The sequence below is a fragment of the Loxodonta africana genome, chromosome 23, assembly GCF_030014295.1.
Source record: "Loxodonta africana isolate mLoxAfr1 chromosome 23, mLoxAfr1.hap2, whole genome shotgun sequence".
NCBI classification, from domain to species: domain Eukaryota; kingdom Metazoa; phylum Chordata; class Mammalia; order Proboscidea; family Elephantidae; genus Loxodonta; species Loxodonta africana.
Genome location: NC_087364.1, coordinates 19163402 through 19181094, shown reverse-complemented (window position 1 = coordinate 19181094; position 17693 = coordinate 19163402). Strand labels below are relative to the sequence as shown.

The 17693-nt window shown below is 43.2% G+C and overlaps 1 protein-coding gene across 1 annotated transcript in view; it reads right to left on the bottom strand.

Moving 5' to 3' along the window:
• Window positions 1–17693, bottom strand: part of FLT1 (fms related receptor tyrosine kinase 1) — a 202752-nt gene that overhangs the window by 44830 nt on the left and 140229 nt on the right. The window contains exons 16-17 of the mRNA XM_064275298.1: window positions 5594–5700; window positions 14–146 (exon numbers count right to left, since the gene is read on the bottom strand). Coding sequence (XP_064131368.1) covers window positions 14–146; window positions 5594–5700 — 240 coding nt within the window. The remainder of the gene's footprint in view (window positions 1–13; window positions 147–5593; window positions 5701–17693) is intronic.

The following is a 17693-nucleotide window of genomic DNA, read 5'->3' as shown; positions in this document are numbered from 1 at the left end:
ACAAATACATTACCCAGTTTAAGTCTCTCTCGGGCAAACTCCCACTTGCTGGCGTCATAAGGGAGCCGTTCACACTGTTCATCCAGGGGAACTTCATCTGGATCCATTATAATGGATAAGTAGTCAGTCTTTATTTCAGAAGAAGACTAAGAAATAAAGAGATCTTAAAGTCACCAACAGGGACAAACTTTGAAAACACTGATATCCAATTTAAAACAATACTGGCAACATCTGCTTTGTGTCATTTGGTTGAAACTGAATGGTCATGTACAGAAAGTACCCCTCCACATACACATATGTGTGTTACTCTTGAGCATGCAATTGCTATTAAACAGCTCCATAGTATTCCCACATTTCTTTAGTCCTAGCCCCACCATCCTATCTCAGATAAAATACAAATTCTTCAATGACATCCTTATCCATGCTCATTCTTAAACAATTATCACATGATAGCCTTTGTCTAAAAAAATGCAAAGCATTTTAAAAAATCATTCCAAACAGTGATGGAAAAGAACTTTTCACGACCATTCTGCACAAGCAGGAATATGCATGACAGATGGGCCCCCACTGCCGGAGATTGTAGCTTTTCCACATTCACAAGAGAGGTCAGACATGGCAGAGTCGACTCAGGGTCCCGGGGAGAGTGTGAGGCACATTTTGTATTAAGTGTTTAAAGTCATTCAGTAAGCCCAACCTCACTGCTCCATAGCGTTTCCAAGGACCGGCTGGTGGGTTTGAACTGCCGACCTTTTGGTTAGCACCTGAGCTCTTAACCATTGTGCCACCAGGGCCCCTTGGTTGCTGCAGCTATGTGAAAAGATGATAGAACCCATCAGCAAGGTGAGAATAAGATCATCTTTAGTAAGAAATCGCAGTTGGTTCTTTCAAAGACCACGGGGTAAATATGGTTCAAGACTCACACACAGCCACATTCTGAGTTTGTTTGGCCACTGGTGCAATAGCAAATGAGTAAGGCACGCATCTGCCTTGAAGTGCTTGCTTTATCTTGTAATACAAGTCAAGTCCGGAAAACAGACTTTATTTCAGATCACAGACAACTGGATATACATTTAGCATCTTAGATTCATATCAACGGGTGTATTTCCTGTTAATTAAACGTTCAGTTGATGACTGCAGTTCTTTGGGCAGAATCCTGGGCAGCAAAGAAAGGAAACACGCTTGCCCATATATAGTGGATTGGGTTAGCTCTTGCCTAGAAGGTCTGACAACTTCATTTAAATGGCTTTTGGGACTCTTCCTTGCAGTGCCTTTCCCTAAGCAAGGTCAGGGTTCGCATAAAGAAGACAACCTTTCCATAGACACCATCTGACACCTACCCACATTCTTCGGCTCTTACTCAGCCTGCTCTGGGCTGTCACAGCTCACCTCATCCATCACTTGCAATCCTTCCCAGTCTCACGAAAATTATCACTAAAATGTGTGACAAATAGCTCCAGGCAGAAAGGTTTGCCTGGCCTCCACAGAGGGTGGAAACAGGGAAAGATATGGAAGATTAGTCACGAACCACGTTTGGCGTTGGTGTGAGACTGGAAGATCCCAGTCTGTGAGATGCTCGTGTGAATCTGTAAGGCTGTACAGGGACGCGAATCCCTGTAACAGGGTGCTGGGCTTTCATTGGAGAAGCGCTGGAGTCCGTTTTATGACTAAACTCTTCCAACGGCCACACAAAACAACTGCCAATCCTCAAAAGAGCCTAGGGGAGCCGAAGCCTAGCAAAGGGACACGTTGGTTTTCTGCTGGGTATGTGGGAGTTTGGCCGTGTTGGTGGAAGCAGTGGGGCAGCCAACGGAAGACCGTCTCCTCCCGTAGTGCCTCTGGAACTTTATGGTTTACCTCAAATGACAGTGAACACCCATGAAACCTTAAGTAAGGGCTTTGAGGAGAGTATGATAGTAGAATCTTAGTCGACAAATATTTATTCTTTCAAATGACACTAACACTGAGCAGGTACTAGATGCTTGGCCTGGAGGCTATGCAGCTAAGTGTTTGAGAGCTCTAGTGGAATGACTGGATTTGAGTCACAGCTCAGCCTCTGCCCAGCTGCGTAACCTTAGGCAACTAATTCAAGCCTTCTAAACCTAGTTTATACACTATAAACCTAGTTTCCTTACAATGCCCTTATCTCACAGGGTTGTTGTGAATATCAAGCGAAATAATGCATTTAAAGCTGTCAGAACAGGGCCTGGTATATCATAAGCATCAATAAATGTTAGCTGTGATTGTAACACTGGCCTATGCAAAGTGGGGATAAAAACAGAAATGTAGTCTTTATCAATGAGGAATTTTCACTCTTTTTTTTTTTAGAGAAACTACATGGATAGATTTTTAATGCCCGGATCCTCTTGCCTCCCATAACCAATCCCTTGTCACATTTTATAGGCATTCTAGCTCTGCTTCCTCCCTTGCTTTCAGCTCTTCTTATCGACCTCAAAATTTCACAGATTTTTACAAGTGAAAAGGACCCTGTCAATTTAGTCTCAAATTGACTTTCCCATTTTATTTCCCAAAGGCGCCCTGGTGGCGCAGTGGTTTAAGCACTTGGCTGTTAACCCACCAGCTGCTACGTAGGAGAAAGCTGTGGCAGTCTGCTTCTGTAGAGATTACAGCCTTGAAAACCCTATGGGGCAGTTCTACTCTGTCCTAGAGGGTCGCTATGGGTCAGAATCAACTTGATGGCAGTGGTTCGGTTTTTCTGGTTTTGGGGTATTCTTATATACCAGATGACCAGACCAGTTCCTAATATGGTGAGTGGGAAGCTGAGGGTGGGGGGTGTGGGGAGGCTGTGCTTTTCTGCTTCCTTCCCCCCAACCACAGCCTTCAAAGTCTGTCTCAAGCATCCTTTCTCTGAAGCTTTCTCTCCTCCTTTGAACTCCTATAGCCTTTGCATACCCCCGTACAGATTTGGCAAGTTTTGTGTGTCCTAGATATCATTCCCTATATGATGATCTCCCCTTTAAAATGCTCTTGTTTGTTTGACCTTTGTTTCTTTCTACAGCCATGGCCTTAAGTATCATGCCTCCAAACAAGTCACTCCAGATGCAAAAGCCTGATGTTATACATTTACCATGGATGATATGATGACTGCTAGCCTTGCCTCTTATGCCAACACTACAAAGTGCCCCTTATTGGTTTTGAACGTCAAGTCTCAGGGAAGTCAGCCTGGGTTCAAAAATCAACTCTATCTCTACCTAGTTCTGTGGCTTTGGGAAGTTACTTTGCCTCTCTGAGCCTCCGCTTCCCTCTATAAAATGGGAATAAGAAGAGAATCTACCCAGAGTCGGTGGGTAATGCAAATGGTTCACACGCTCTGCTGCTAACTGAAAGGTCTGCAGTTCAAGTCTATCCCGAGGTGCCTCGGAAAAAAGGTTTAACGATCTACTTCCAAAAGATCAGCCACTGAGAACCCTATGGAGCCCAGCTCTCCTTTGACACATACACACGGGATCACCATGAGTCACAATTAACTTGGCAGCAACTGCTCTTCTACCTCTTTGGGTTTTGGGAAGGATTAACTGATATACTACATAAAGAGCTTCCCACAGTACCATGTTAGCACATAAATAGAGCTAATCTCTAGAAATCGAGGAGACCTCCTTGACATTTCTCAAGTCCTGTTGACATTATCTCCAAAATATCTGTTGACTTTAGTCATTTAATCATTAACCCTGCTGCCACAGTGGTTAAGCTTTCAGCTGCTGACGGTAAGGTCGGCAGTCACTATGCTGGAGAAAGATGTAGCAGTTTACTTCTGTAAAGATTACAGCCTTCGAAACCCTATGGGGCAGTTCTGCTCCGTCCTATAGGTCTCTATGGGTCAGAATTGGCAATGGGTTTGGTTAATGGGCTAGTCATTTAGTCTAAGCTACCACCATTTCTTCTTTGGGCTGCTATCAAACCTACCTGGCACCCCAATAGTCACTCTTGACCCCTCTGAGCCACTGTCCTCACAGCAGCTAAAATAATCTTTCCAGACACAAATGATTCTCTCACACATACCATTCCCCACTTTTGCTTAACTGCCTCCTCCTCCAGAGGCTTATAGAATGAAGACTAAATTCCTACAAGGCCCTGCCTGGTCAGGCTGCTCCTTCTCTTGGTGGTTGCACCTCATACCTTGTTCCCCTGTTCTCTGTTGCCATATTGATGTTCTGTTTGTCTCTCGCCTCACTGTGCTCCCCTTCCCTCCCTCAGCCTTACACACACTGTTCCCTTTGCCTACAACCTTTCTCCCTCTCTTCTTCGCCAGGCCATCCCTCTCACACATTTTTTAGGCGACTAACTCGGAGTTGCTGTTTTACATTTATCTGTGTCACTGCACACTCTAGGGTTTGTCCTCTGCTGTCACCAGAGAGCCTCCAACAGAGCCTAGGCACTCGGCAAATACCTGAGGATGAATGAATTAATGAAGGAAGGAAGGGGAAGGAATATTAGCTCGTTTACCACTGACTTTCAGAGAAGCAAGTTGTGCTGCAGGCTGAATTACAGAAACCTGATGTCCTGAGTTCCAATCTGCACCTCACACTCTGAAGAACTGAAACTTATCATGGAACGTAGTATGGAACAGCAAAATATAATTTATCTGTTCATTTACCCAGAAGGCTTAGTATAAGCCTTAGAAGTGGTGATGGGATTGTTACCTGCTAAGTACTCACACCCACCTAGGAAGTATGCGGCTTCAATATCTCCATTTCATGGGTGAGGACTTGATCTTGCGGGCTCTTTGTTTCAATTCAATAAAGGTGTATTGAGTCCCTACCACAGGCAAGGCGAGCGGCTGGAAGAGCTAGGAAGATGAGTCTGGAACAGCTCTGCATTTCTTTGTGTTTCCATGATGTTATGAGAGACAAAGCTTTTTCCTTTTAGTTTCTTAGAGGATAGTGAGGTTATAAGAAGATGGAGACTTCGCAGGCCCCACACTGAATTTAATTTAAAGACTATCACAGTGAAGGAAACCCTGGTGGCGTAGTGGTTACGCGCTGCAGCTGCTAACCAAAAGTCGGCAGTTCAAATCCACCGGGCGCTCCTTGGAAACTCTGTGGCGGTTCTACTCCGTCCTGTACAGTCGCTCCGAGTTGGAATCGACTAGACAGCAACTGGTTTGGTTTTTTGGTTTTTATTACAGTGAAACTTCTGAGAGCCGGTACTCGACAGGACTGCCTTGTTTTTCCAGATCTCAAAAGTTTTTCGCGTTTGACAGGATGCAGCCTTACCACTTTTCTGTTGCTTGTTTCAGTGGGAAATATTTTCATTTTCCTTCTCTGATACGTTTCTAACTTACACAGGCTCTGGCTTTCATAGGTTTTCCTGTATGTCTTTTTTATATCAAAAATGTCTCCTCTGTCTGAGATATACTCATCTGTTCATTGTTCTAAATGTCTATTGAACACTCCACACTGTGGTGGAGAGACATTTTAAAGGCTCATTTTCAGTGTTTCCCAGTTCAGAGGTAAGAATGAGAGAGGAAGGACAAAGAGAGTCTAGTGTTTGTATAGCGCGTGTCCTAGGCATCAGATGAAGCATTTTAGAAAACCATGTAAAAAGGAGCATAGACGTTAATCTGGTATGTTCTTACCCTTTTCAGCTTTCGGATAAAGAGAGTTAACAGGAGCCAGAAGAGGGTTGCTGCCACACAGGTACATGTCAGAGTGATCAGCTCCAGATTAGACTTGTCCGAGGTTCCTGGAGAAAGAAAAGCACCAAGAGGATGTTAAAAAGAAACTCTCCAACTGAGGATGGCTGTGGCTTTCTAAAAGAGATCCAGTGCCCCTAAATGGTTCATCCATGGCAAACTCAGTCGCTGGCACAAGAATTCACCCTATGGGACAAGCCTTCTCTGACGTTCTGAGTCAGGCAGGCACACACACCCATCATTACATGGTGTTATCATCATAAACTCACATACAAATTAAAAGAGTTTCCAGAAACACTTGCTGTCGAGTCTGCAAACTTTGCGATCCCAGAGGTAGCTAATTAAAAATCAGAGAAGAAATTTAAAATGGGAAAAAATTAAGGCAGAAACAAAAGCCCATTAAAGGGCTAAATCTGGCCTAAGGTCTTCCTAATGGGTCTTAGAGGAAATTCTAAAGAAAAAAAAAAAACAAAAAGACACAAAAGGACTCCTTTGGGACTCGTAAAATTCTTCAAAGTAGATTTTAAAAATAAAAATACAACTCAAGGACTTTCAAAACTGCCTGCTTCACTCTTTTTGGAACGACTAGTCCAAACTGCCTGCCTCCTGCTCCCTGGTCAGGGGCTCTATTTCCAACCTCTTGAGCTGGGAGCTGGTACGGGGACGAGAAGGGAACTGATAGAACTGGAGCCTGTCCCCTCATTTCCCAGAATCCCTGAGATCAAAAACTTAACACTGTTCCTCCAAGAGCAAAAAGAGAAGACCCAAAGAGTTCAAGTGATTCCTCCCGAGAGAAAACTCTTTGGGATTTGTAAAGGAATTCCGCAGTGGGCCAGAACAGTGGTTTCCTACTTACTGGCTCCAAAGGGGCAATTTTCCAAGAATTTTAAAGTCATGCCCTTATTCTTTAACTTCATAAAAAGGAGACAGAAGGCTTAGTATTATGTTGCGCCAAGAGCAAGTGAAACCTTCTACGAGTGATAATGTGATTTGTTGAGCACTTGTTAGGTGCTAAGCCTCAAACCCATCCAGGAAGTAGGTGGCTTCAATGTCCCCATTTCATGGAGGAGGGCTTCATCTTGTGGGCTCTTTGTTCCAATTCAATAAAGGTGTATTGAGTCCCTATTACAGGCAAGGTTAGAGGCTGGAGGAGATAGGAAGATGAATAAGAGAATGTTCCCACTCTTGAGGAGCACACTTGCCATCTGTCATGGACTGAATTGTGACCCCCCACAATATGTATTAATTTGGCTAGGCCATGATTCCCAGTACTGTGTGGTTGTCCTCCATTTTGTGACCTGATGTGATTTTCCTATGTGTTGTAAATCCTAATCTCTGCCTGTGGTTAATAAGGCAAGATTAGGTTATATTAAAGAGGATTAGGGTGGGATGCAACACCCTTACTCAGGTCACATTCCTGATCTGATGAAAGGGGAGTTTCCCTTGGGTGTGGCCTGCATCACCTTTCATCTTACAAGAGATTAAAAGGAGAGAGAAGCAAGCAGAGAGATAGGGACCTCATTACTAGCAAGCTAGAAGAGCCAGGAAGGGAATGCGTCTTTTGGACTTGGTGTCCCTGTGCTGAGAAGCTCCTAGACCCAGGGAAGATTGATGACAAAGACCTTCCCCAAGAGCTGACAGAGAGAAAGCCTTCCCCTGGAGCTGGTGCCTTTTTCACAAATGAGGAAATTGAGGCATGGTCTAGAGATTAGGCCTCTTCCTCCCAGTCTGACAGTCTGCCTGTGATTTTAACCCAGGTAATGGGGTCCCTGGGTGGCACAAGTGGTTTGCGATCAGCTGCTAACCTAAACGCTGGTGGTTCAAACCCATCCAGCAGTGCTGTGGAGGAAAGGCCAGACAACCTGCTTCTGTAAAGATTACAGACAAGAAAACCCTATGGTGCAGTTCTACTGTATAACACACGCGGTGGCTGTGAGAATTGACCAGACGGCAACGAGTTTTTTGTTGTTGTTTGTTTTCTTTTTAAGTTGACTCAACATACTTAACCATTAAGCTTCAAAAGATGTGCTTCCTCACCCTTCTCCCTTCTCCATTCATCCACCAAATACTTATCAATCACTTCCTGTAGGCCACAGTCCCTGTCACCAAGTATCCTTTAGCTCAGAGGGGAAACTAACATTTTCTCCTCATACAGTCCCTCACAGGGTCCTGCACGTTCTACTTCCAAATGGCTCATGAAATTGTCACCTCCTCTCCTACCCGTGTGTCACTGCCATGATGAAGGTCTCATCAGTTCTCCCCTGGTTAGGAGGCTGTTCCTAACTAGTCTTGGCTCTCTCCAACCTCTTCTCCACACTACTGCCAGAGTCATCTTGCCAAATCACAAATTGAATTGTATCACTCCTCTGCCTACATTCTACCATTGCCCACCTCCACCCCCCTCCCCCGCTGCCCATCACTCTCAGGATAAAAACCCAGTCCTTTGTGCCTAACCTTACTCCCTCTGCAACTAAGTTTCCAGCTGTCCCCCCATTTGCTCCCATACCATTGCTGTTGAGTCAATTCCAACTCATAGTGGCCCTATAGGAAAGAGTAGAACTGGCCCAGAGGGTTTCCATGGGGGAACTGGTGGATCTGAACTGTCAACTTTTTTGGTTTGCAGTCAAATGCTTAACCACCATGCCACTGGGGTTGTACTTCCTCCAGTCATACCAAAATACTTGTAGTTACTTAATCTACCAATTTTTCTACGCCTCCATGCTATGGCTTTTCCTAATTCTCTATTAGACTGAGCTCCCTGAGGGCGGAGCCACATCATATTCATCTTTATATGCCCACTCATCAGATTGGGGGAAGGAATGAATAGATTAAGTTTTGCTTGACCTGTCTCCAAAGGTTTCATGGGGTTTTCAAAGAGTACAGGGTCAAATCCCTCTTCATTATGTATTGATTTAATAAGCATATGGAACACCAACTATGTTCCAATCTCTGTTGGTGCTGGTAGACAGTGGTAAGTGAAATGGACATGGTCTGGAGCTTCACAGGTGTGAAGTGGTATCTCACTATGGTTTTGATTTGCGTTTCCTCAATGACTATTGACATTGAGCATCTTTTCATATGCTTATTGGCCATTTGTATATCTTCTTCGGTGACATGCCCATTTTTTAATTGGGCTGTTTGTCTTGTTTTTGTTGAGCTGTAAGAATTCTTTATATATTCTGGATATTAAGCCTTGATTAGGTATTGAAATCTGAACTGAGGCATACGTTCAAAGCTCTGTGAAGCAGCAGAATGTTGGATGTTGGTTCTCTTGTTCACTGTTACATCTCCACTGTTCAGAGAGTGCCTGGCACATCATAGACATCCTTAAAATAGTTGTTGAATGGGTGAATGGATGGATTCGTCTTCATTTGCTGCTCTGTCAGATTATGGTGGAGATTCCTGGAACCTCATGAGATTGATTAAAAACAACTTTGTTGAAGAAGTTTCAAAGTATGATGGCCTTTACTTTCAGTAAACCTTGTTGTGATGGAAATACTATAAGCTTAATACTTGGAATTTGGATTTTCTCCTCCACACTGTGAGGTCTAATGCTGCCTTGCTGTACACACACACACACACATACTTGCTTATGCTGCAAATATGCTTTGTGGAATTTGATTGGGACTTGTTGAAGGGCACAGTGGCTTTTGACGATTGGAGATGCTGATAGTATCTTGAGACACGACACTGTCTGCATAAAACCTCTGCAGATGCTTCCCTCACGGAAAGCCCTGAGAGAGGCCCCCTCTGATTGTGGGAACTTTCCCACTGCATTCCACGGGCAGGAAGCTGACCCCCAAAGTCTAATTCCACAGGCCTTACTCAGGCAACATTCCTTTCAGTAGAACCCAATGTGTTTGTGTGCAAAAACTTACACACTTAAGGAATCAAAACACACGTTTAAAAAACATCTTCAAGATGAAATTTACAAGGAGGGAAAGAGGTACTTAATATTCTGCTATTCTACAGCTCACTGAAAACTAAAAATGGAATTTTAGAGTGCACAATGTGCTAGCTATGCTCCATCTATCTCATTAAAATTTTTCGAATTATAATTTTGGTGAGAATATACACAGCAGAACATGCACCCATTCATTGGTTTCTACATGTACAATTCAACAAGATTGGTTACATTCTGCACGTTGCATCACCATTCTCCCTGCCTCTACGATATTGTTTCCCCACCACTGACTTAGACTCACTACCCCCTAAACTTCTCATCTGTGCTTTAGACAATTTGATCTCATGTAGATTATTCTTTAAAAGAGCACAAGGCTCTTGTCGTCTCAATGGGTCCAATAAGTCTGGATTCTGTAAGAAGTTGATTTTTTTTCCCTTTTGATCAGGATTCATCTATTGATTCCGTGATCAAAATGTTCAGTAATGGTAGCCAGGCACCATCAATTTTTTCTAGTCTCATGGCTAAGGAGGCAGTAGTTCATGCAGGCAGTTAGACCTGCAGTCCAGTTCCTTCTCTATCCATCTCAGTTGACACCTCAATCTCTATCACTATTTGAAAAGCAACCATTAGGACAAGCTTCAGCTGGGTAGAGTGACTGAAGTCAGCAGCATCTCTTCTTAGACAGCCCTTGGGTATTTTCTCAGAGGTCAGGCATCCACACCCTGGCCTGATTAGAGCCAGCTTCAACTTGCTGGTGACAGCTGATGACCTCATTTCATGAAACAGCCCAGCTGCACATGGCCAGGGAGAGGGAGCAGGAGGACTAACTAGGAGTTAGTGCTGGATCTCAGGATCTCAGTTCGTGTGATACATGGGAAAGTCCCACCATCAGGGCATGGTCAGAGGTGGTATTTAAATGGGATCCTGACAAGTATGGGTCAGGTTTAGAGTTCCCAGTAATTATACCTTTGTTACAAAGTGCTGACCCAGTTGCACACAGCGTTCCATGTTGATTACCCTTCCAGGCTTCATACCATCCCCGTTAGGATGGAAAGGCAGGTGCATCCAGGTGGTGGACTGAGGTGCTAAAGGATGGCGTGCCTTGTCTATAGTATCTGAAGATCTGTAGTCTGGCCCCGGCCCTGGGCCTTTCTGATGACTACAATAGCTTTCTCTGGGTCTGGCAGCATCTCACCAACTCTGATGTGTGGCACTTTTTTCACAGCAGCTGTACCATTTTGCATCCCCAAAAGCAATGGATGAAGGTTCCAATTTCTCCACAACACTTAATATTTTCTGCTAATAGCCATCCTAGCAGGTGTGAAGTGGTATTTCACTATGGTTTTGATTCGTACTTCCCCAATGACTAATGACATTGAGCATCTTATCATATGCTTAGTGGCCATTTGTATATCTCTGGGGAAATGTCCATTTTTTAAATTGGGTTGTTTGCCTTTTATTGTTGTCGTGGTTGAGTTGTAGGAGTTCTTTATATATTATGGATATTAAGCCGTTATCAGATATATACATAAAAAAAAAATTCCATTTGCTGTCGAATTGATTCTGACTCACAGTGGCCCTATGGGACAGAGTAGAACTGACCCCATGGGGTTACAAGGCTGTAAATCTTTACAGAAGCAGACTGTCATATCTTTCTCCCGTTGAGAGGCTGGTTGGTTTGATCTGTCAACCTTTAGGTTAGTAGCTGAGTGCTTTAACCCACTGCACCACCAGGGATCCCCATCAGATATATATAGTTACCAAATATTTTGTCCTATTCCATAGGTTGTCTCTTCACTTTCTTGATAAAGTCCTTTAACACCAAGTTTTTTAGTTCGATGGAATTCAGTTTATCTATTCTTTTGTTGCTCATGTTTTTGGTGTAGTATCTAAGGATTCGTTGTGGAAAGCAAAGTCCCAAAGAATTACCCCTATATTTTCTTCTAAGAGTTTTATGTTTTAGTTCCTACGTTGAGGTCATTGATCCATTTTGACTTAATGTTTGTTTATGGTGTGAGGTGTGGGTCCAGCTTCATTCTTTTGCATGTGATCTGTCATAATTTGAGATAACTGTCTGTTTATGTGGATTTAGTTCCCACTAAACTCTGAAGACCTGAACAGAAGGGTGTGTTTCTTGTTCATTTTGTGTTTCCATCACTGGCCCAGAAAAGGTCTCAGTAAATACTTACATATGGATGAAAATAAAGTAAAATTAAACACATATGCCTACACTTGACTGTCAGGGTTCCTAATCAACATGAGCTAATAAAGCAAGCAGTGCCATCTCCTTCTAGCCAAAACCCAGTAACCAGTAATCCAGTTAACCTTATTATGTGACTTCTCTAAGGCTTACCGAAATATTAAAATGGGCCTGTAGACCTTCGTTACTACTTCAGAAGCTTTTTAGAAGTCTACGAACACCTACTTGGAACTACTTTTAAGGATGGTGATGTATGAAAATACCATATTCAAATTAAATTTGAAGTATTTTGTTGTTGTTGTTGAAGTACATTTTTCAAAAGTAATTTTAGGCAAAGATACTTAAAACTGTCATTCTGTCAGAACATCAGTTCTGTCACACATTTTTATTTTAGCAAGGTTGGTATACCATTATTAACATCATATTAACATTATTAATACTTCATTATTAACATGGGAAAACGGAAGCACCAGGAAAGCAAGTAACATAGTCAAGATTACACAGCTAATGAGCGGTGGAGCTGGGACTTGAATACCAGCATCTGGCTCCAGCTAGCAATTGGTGCATCGGAGAAGTGAAACCATGATTAACCATCCTGCCCTACTGCCTCTCAACTTGCCTGCAGCAGAGCATGATGATGAAGAGGGTTCTCAATTGTAAGTAACCATACCTTCTCATTGCACAAGTTAACTAGGATAATGCACATAACATGTTTACAGCGTGCACCGCCTGCTCACCAAACAAGCTATTATAATCACACGGCCAAGGTCTCCACAGAAGCAAGCTAACATCCACTTCTTTAATTCCTTATGCACTTTTATGACAGCTTAATTTCCACGGAAGGAATTAAGATGAATATTTTTTGAGTGTGACTTATTTTACCCCAAGAACTATCTTCAAAGATCCCAAATCCCCCTAGTTGAATTCCATCGCCATTATCTGAATTCTCCACCAAGGCTAACCTTATATCCTTGGTTAGATTCGAAGGGAAAAGGCACGCATATGCCTCTCCTCCAGCCCTCCTGCGTGAAATTCATGAACAGCGAGTTCACGTCCCTGTTGTGAGCACCCTTCTCTCCTTGGGACTCCCTTCTAAATTGCCCGCACTTACGGGAGGTGCATCATCAGTCCTTGATATATTCATGTGAATTAATTTATCACATCCGTCCTCCATGCGAGGACAGCCACAGGAGTGAATCTGGGGGCAGGATTCAGGAGTGGAGGACAACCAGGGACCAGAAGAGGGTCAGAAAAGAGAAACAAAGGTTGGACAAGGGCAATAAAAAGGGGTGGCTGAACACCCAAGACAATTTTGTTTGAACTTTTCCTATCCTCGAGTCTTGGAATTCTATTAGAGGAAACAGAATATACTTCCTACCATATGAGTCCTTTCCTCAAATAGTGTTAAAATATACAATTATTGAGGCTCAACACTTGCCAATCACACCGAAAATGCCATCCAAAGTATTGTGGCTGCATGACCCTCAGGCTGCCCTACTGAGCCTCCTGAGATGTTTGTATCCATCACGCTTCTCAAAAAATGTTTAAAATGACACATTTTTTTTCCAGGTGTTTTTCTCCTGTGAAATAACTAATTATAAATTGACTGAGTTATAGTAAAGCCTAAATTTGTGTTAGCAGAATGTGTTTGTATATATTGTGGTTATTATTTGCAATAAAACCCTTTGCCGTCGAGTCGATTCCGACTCACACCAGCGACCTTATATACAGGACAGAGTAGAAGTGCCCCATAGGGTTTCCAAGGCCGTGATCTTTACAGGAGCAGACGTCCACATCTTCCTCCTTTGGAGTGGCTGGTGGATTTGAACTGCCAACCTTTTGGTTAGCAGCCGAGTGCTTAACCACCGCACCTTGAGGGCTGCATTATTTGCAATAATGACGATAAAGTATAGCTTACATAAGTTCTTAGATGACAGATGTGGCACAATTACATTGCAACAGCCCCACTGAGTTCTGCCCAGCAAGTGCTATGTTATTTTCCAAACTTAATTTTGGTTGGTAACAGTTGTGTTGTTGTTGTTGTTGTCTTTAATATTAGACTTTCCCCTCGAGAGCGCCACGTGGACTGATGCGCCGGGTCCAAACCAAACAAGACCTGTGATTATTTAAAGAAGCTCCTTTGACTCCACAGTCCATTCATCCTTTGCAGATACAAAAATAACACATTGTTTTATCTATGAGTATAAGAGTTCTTTTTCAAAGGAAATAAAAAGAGCAGACAGCTTCCTTCCTGGCTAATTCATGAACCTCTTTTCAAATCTGTTAAACATAGCCACAGACACAACTTGATTGCCTGGTTTCATTTCCTAAACTCATCTTGACAAGATCAGTCAGTGCGACGTGTCCATAGGCATAGAATGGGAAACCAGCCACTGCAGTGATAAGAGAGATGGTTTAGACACGAGAGCAAGAACCCAACTTCAGCTATAAAACTACTGGGCGTGCCTGCAGGCAACTGTTCTGAGCAGCATCCAGGGATCACATTTTTATTCAATGAGCCCAAAGTATGTAAATTCAAGACGCTGCATCTAACCCAAGCATGCAGGCTTTCCCAAGATCCACACAACACCAACTTCCAGAAATTCTCTTGATGCAAAATTATATTCTTCAATGGAGCTGACACCTGCTTTCCTGAAACCTCACCACAATCTTCCTTTCCTGTTATCTTTTCCGACGTATCAAAAAACGAGTTAAATGCCTCCTTCTTAGTTGGTTCAGGAAAACAATCCTGTCACTCCAAGTTGTCTCTCTTTTGACTAAACACCCTCACTTCCTAGCAGTGTTTATTCTATCATTATCCTGGGGATTTATTTACTCTTCTCTTATCAGTGAGCACAATATTTCAGATGTGGTTTGATTCTGGCAGGTCAGACTGTTTTTTCTGCTAACCACAATTTTAAAGCAGAAAGGTTGGGTCCAGCTGTCATTCTGAGAGCATAAAAAAATACATATATATATATATATACATATATATATATACATATATATATATATATATGAAAGAGAGCAAGGGAAAAGTGGAAAAGCTACAATGAGCAGGCACAAGAACTCAAAAGCATGGCTGCTAGGGGCCGTAATAGGTAAAAATAAAGAGCCATAGCTGCAAAGTGTCTGCAGCCACCTTCTACATTAGAACATTTCTCTAAGTAATATTGAAGGTTTATGCCACATGAGGAAAAAGAGGCCTTGAGTCAGAAGGACCAATTCATCAGAAAGTTTAATGGACTACCCAGTAGGAACAATTTAGAACGAGTTAGACTTGGTTATTGCCAAGGGGGATATTAATGTAGACTGTCCTGTCCCCGTCACTTGGCTGACCTAACATCCTATAAGTCCTGCTTTAGAGATCAAGTCATACTCCATGTCCATTTTTGCCTCAGTCATAGCACTGTGTGGTCTTCTACATAAATGAATGCTTCTATTTGACACTTAGGAAAAGCACAAAATGTTTGTGGAACTGGTTCTCATTGTTTCATGTACACCTCAATCTTCCAACTAGGTTCCCAAAGCACACCAACGTTAGGGATCATGGCCTAACTTCCATATCTCTCATTGTTGGTGTTGGGTGCTGTCGAGTGGATTCCAACTCAGTCACCCCATATGACAGAGTAGAACTTCCCCATAGGGTTTCCTAGGCTATAATCTCTATGGGAGGAGATTGCCAGGTCCTTTCTCCTGTGGAGCAGCTGGGTGGATTTGAACTACCAACCTTTTCGTTAGCAGCCGAGCGCTTAATCATTGTACCACGTGTCTTACTATCTTCATGTTATTTCCTTGCTTAAAATGCTTCAGTGGCTTCCAGTTGCCTACTATTCTCATCTGGGGACATGAGGCTCCTGGCTCCTTCTCCAGCTTCATCTCTTCTCCCTGACTTACGGGCCTCCAATACTCCAGCTGCACTGAACTACTTGTAGTTTCCTGAAAGCGCTGTGCTTCTCCTAGCCTCTTTGCCCTCACACACCTTTTCCCCTTTGTCTGGACAGCCTTCCTTCTCAACTTGTTCTCCAGTTGGGCAACACTGTGCATCCTGTGAAACTCACTTTCTTCTTGTGTCATTTCTCTATACCTGAGCTCTTGTCACGCCATCATTTTTTCCTCTGTGCTCCCACAGCGTGTACAATGTACCTTTAATGAAATACTGATCACTGCTGATTACTCATTGTTACATCCCAGAGCACTTGGTAAATGTTTATTGGCTTTGCCTCATTAGAAGATCACCATTTAATGTCAGAATAAAGAAATACATTGACAGACTGTTTAGGACAAAGAGAGAGAGCCATGTTTGACTGGTTATTAACTCAGCAACTTATTTACTTGCCCAGGACTGTGAAGAACATAAGAACAAGACCATAGGCAAGGGCTTCTCCCGAGCACTCAGGTCCCCCAGCCACTGCTGACCCATATTCTTACTAGTGAAGATGGGGACAGACACATGGCCAGGAAGGCTGCCATTTGATGGGAGGTGGGGGTGGGGGAGCGGCGGGCGTGAGCCCAGTTTTCATCCCAGGTCTGCAATTACATGGTTATAAAAAACAAACAAACATTGCCGTTGAGTTGATTCCAACTCATAGTGACCTTATAGGATAGAGTAGAACCGTCCCATGGGATTTCCAAGGCTGTAATCTCTACAGACGCAGATTGCTACATCTTTCTCCCTCAGAGAGGCTGGTGGGTTCAAACTGCCCACATTTTGGTTAACAACTGCGCACTTAACCGCTGCTCCACCACAGCTCCTTTACCTGGGTGTAGGCTGGTCATTTCAGCCCTCTCTGGGGTTAATAATAAGGCTGTGAGGATATGAGGGGAACCTCCTTCTGGACTGCAGATCCCCTTGCTCGCTGCTGCCACGCCTCTATCAGATCTAGGTCCTCCTTGACCTGAGGCAGCCACTCCCTGAGGGCCACATCTGGAGTCTTTGTTAAAAGACTGTTTTACTAACTGTTTGAGGAAAGAAATGTTAAACAGAGATGCACACTTAATAAACTGTTCAGCAGCAGTGTTGAAAGAATATTTTAAAACATGGATGACTTGGGATACAAACAGGACCATTACTAAAAGCATTTTGAGAATGCTGTCCTCTCCCACTAAGGAGACCTGGTGGCACTGTGGTTAAGCACTCAGCTGCTAAACAAAAGGTGATTTGAACCTACCAGCCACTCTGAAGGAGAAAGATGTGGCAATCTGCTTCCGTGAAGTTTACAGCTTTGGAAACCCTATGGGGCAGTTCTACTTTATTTTAGAGAGTCACTATGAGTCAGAATCAACTCAACAGCAAAGGGTTTACCCCCTCCCACTGCTTCTGAAAGTACGGATTTGTGGTTGGGCAGTTTCAGATTTTCGTCCTTGTAAAAGCATGAGGCTGATGTTCCGTATTTGAGGAGGCTGAGTTCTTTCTCAGAGTTACAGTCCTTAAGCCATGTAAGTTTCCAGGGCAAAAGAACTGAAGGGTAGTGCCCTTTCCCCAGCTCCTCCCCGGCAAACACACGCATATTCTGATGTTGACTAGTGAGCATTTGGAAAAAGGCTACTTAAGAGGTTCCATCGGAAAACCTCAGCATGCCATAGATGTTTACATCTAAGAGGTGCCAATGTGATATTTTATAATGCTGTAAACTTTATGTTTTGGGTGGTTCTTGGCCTTGGAGAATTAAAATTGAGGTCTAGGCTATTTTCTAAATGGAAGCCACATGGCAATAACCCAGAGTCAGAGAGGGCTTCTTTGTATTTTGCTGCTCAACAAACCCTCTGGGACTCAGAGAAGAAGAAGCGTGCGGAGTATTTCTCTTCACTGTGGTCTGTTCATTGTGTATTGCTTCTCTAATATTTTGCAGCCTACTTCATATTAAAAACCAGCTTAGGAAAACGTTCTGAAGAGCAGCATATGTTCAACTCCTGGGAATTGGAACAGGAAAGGGAAC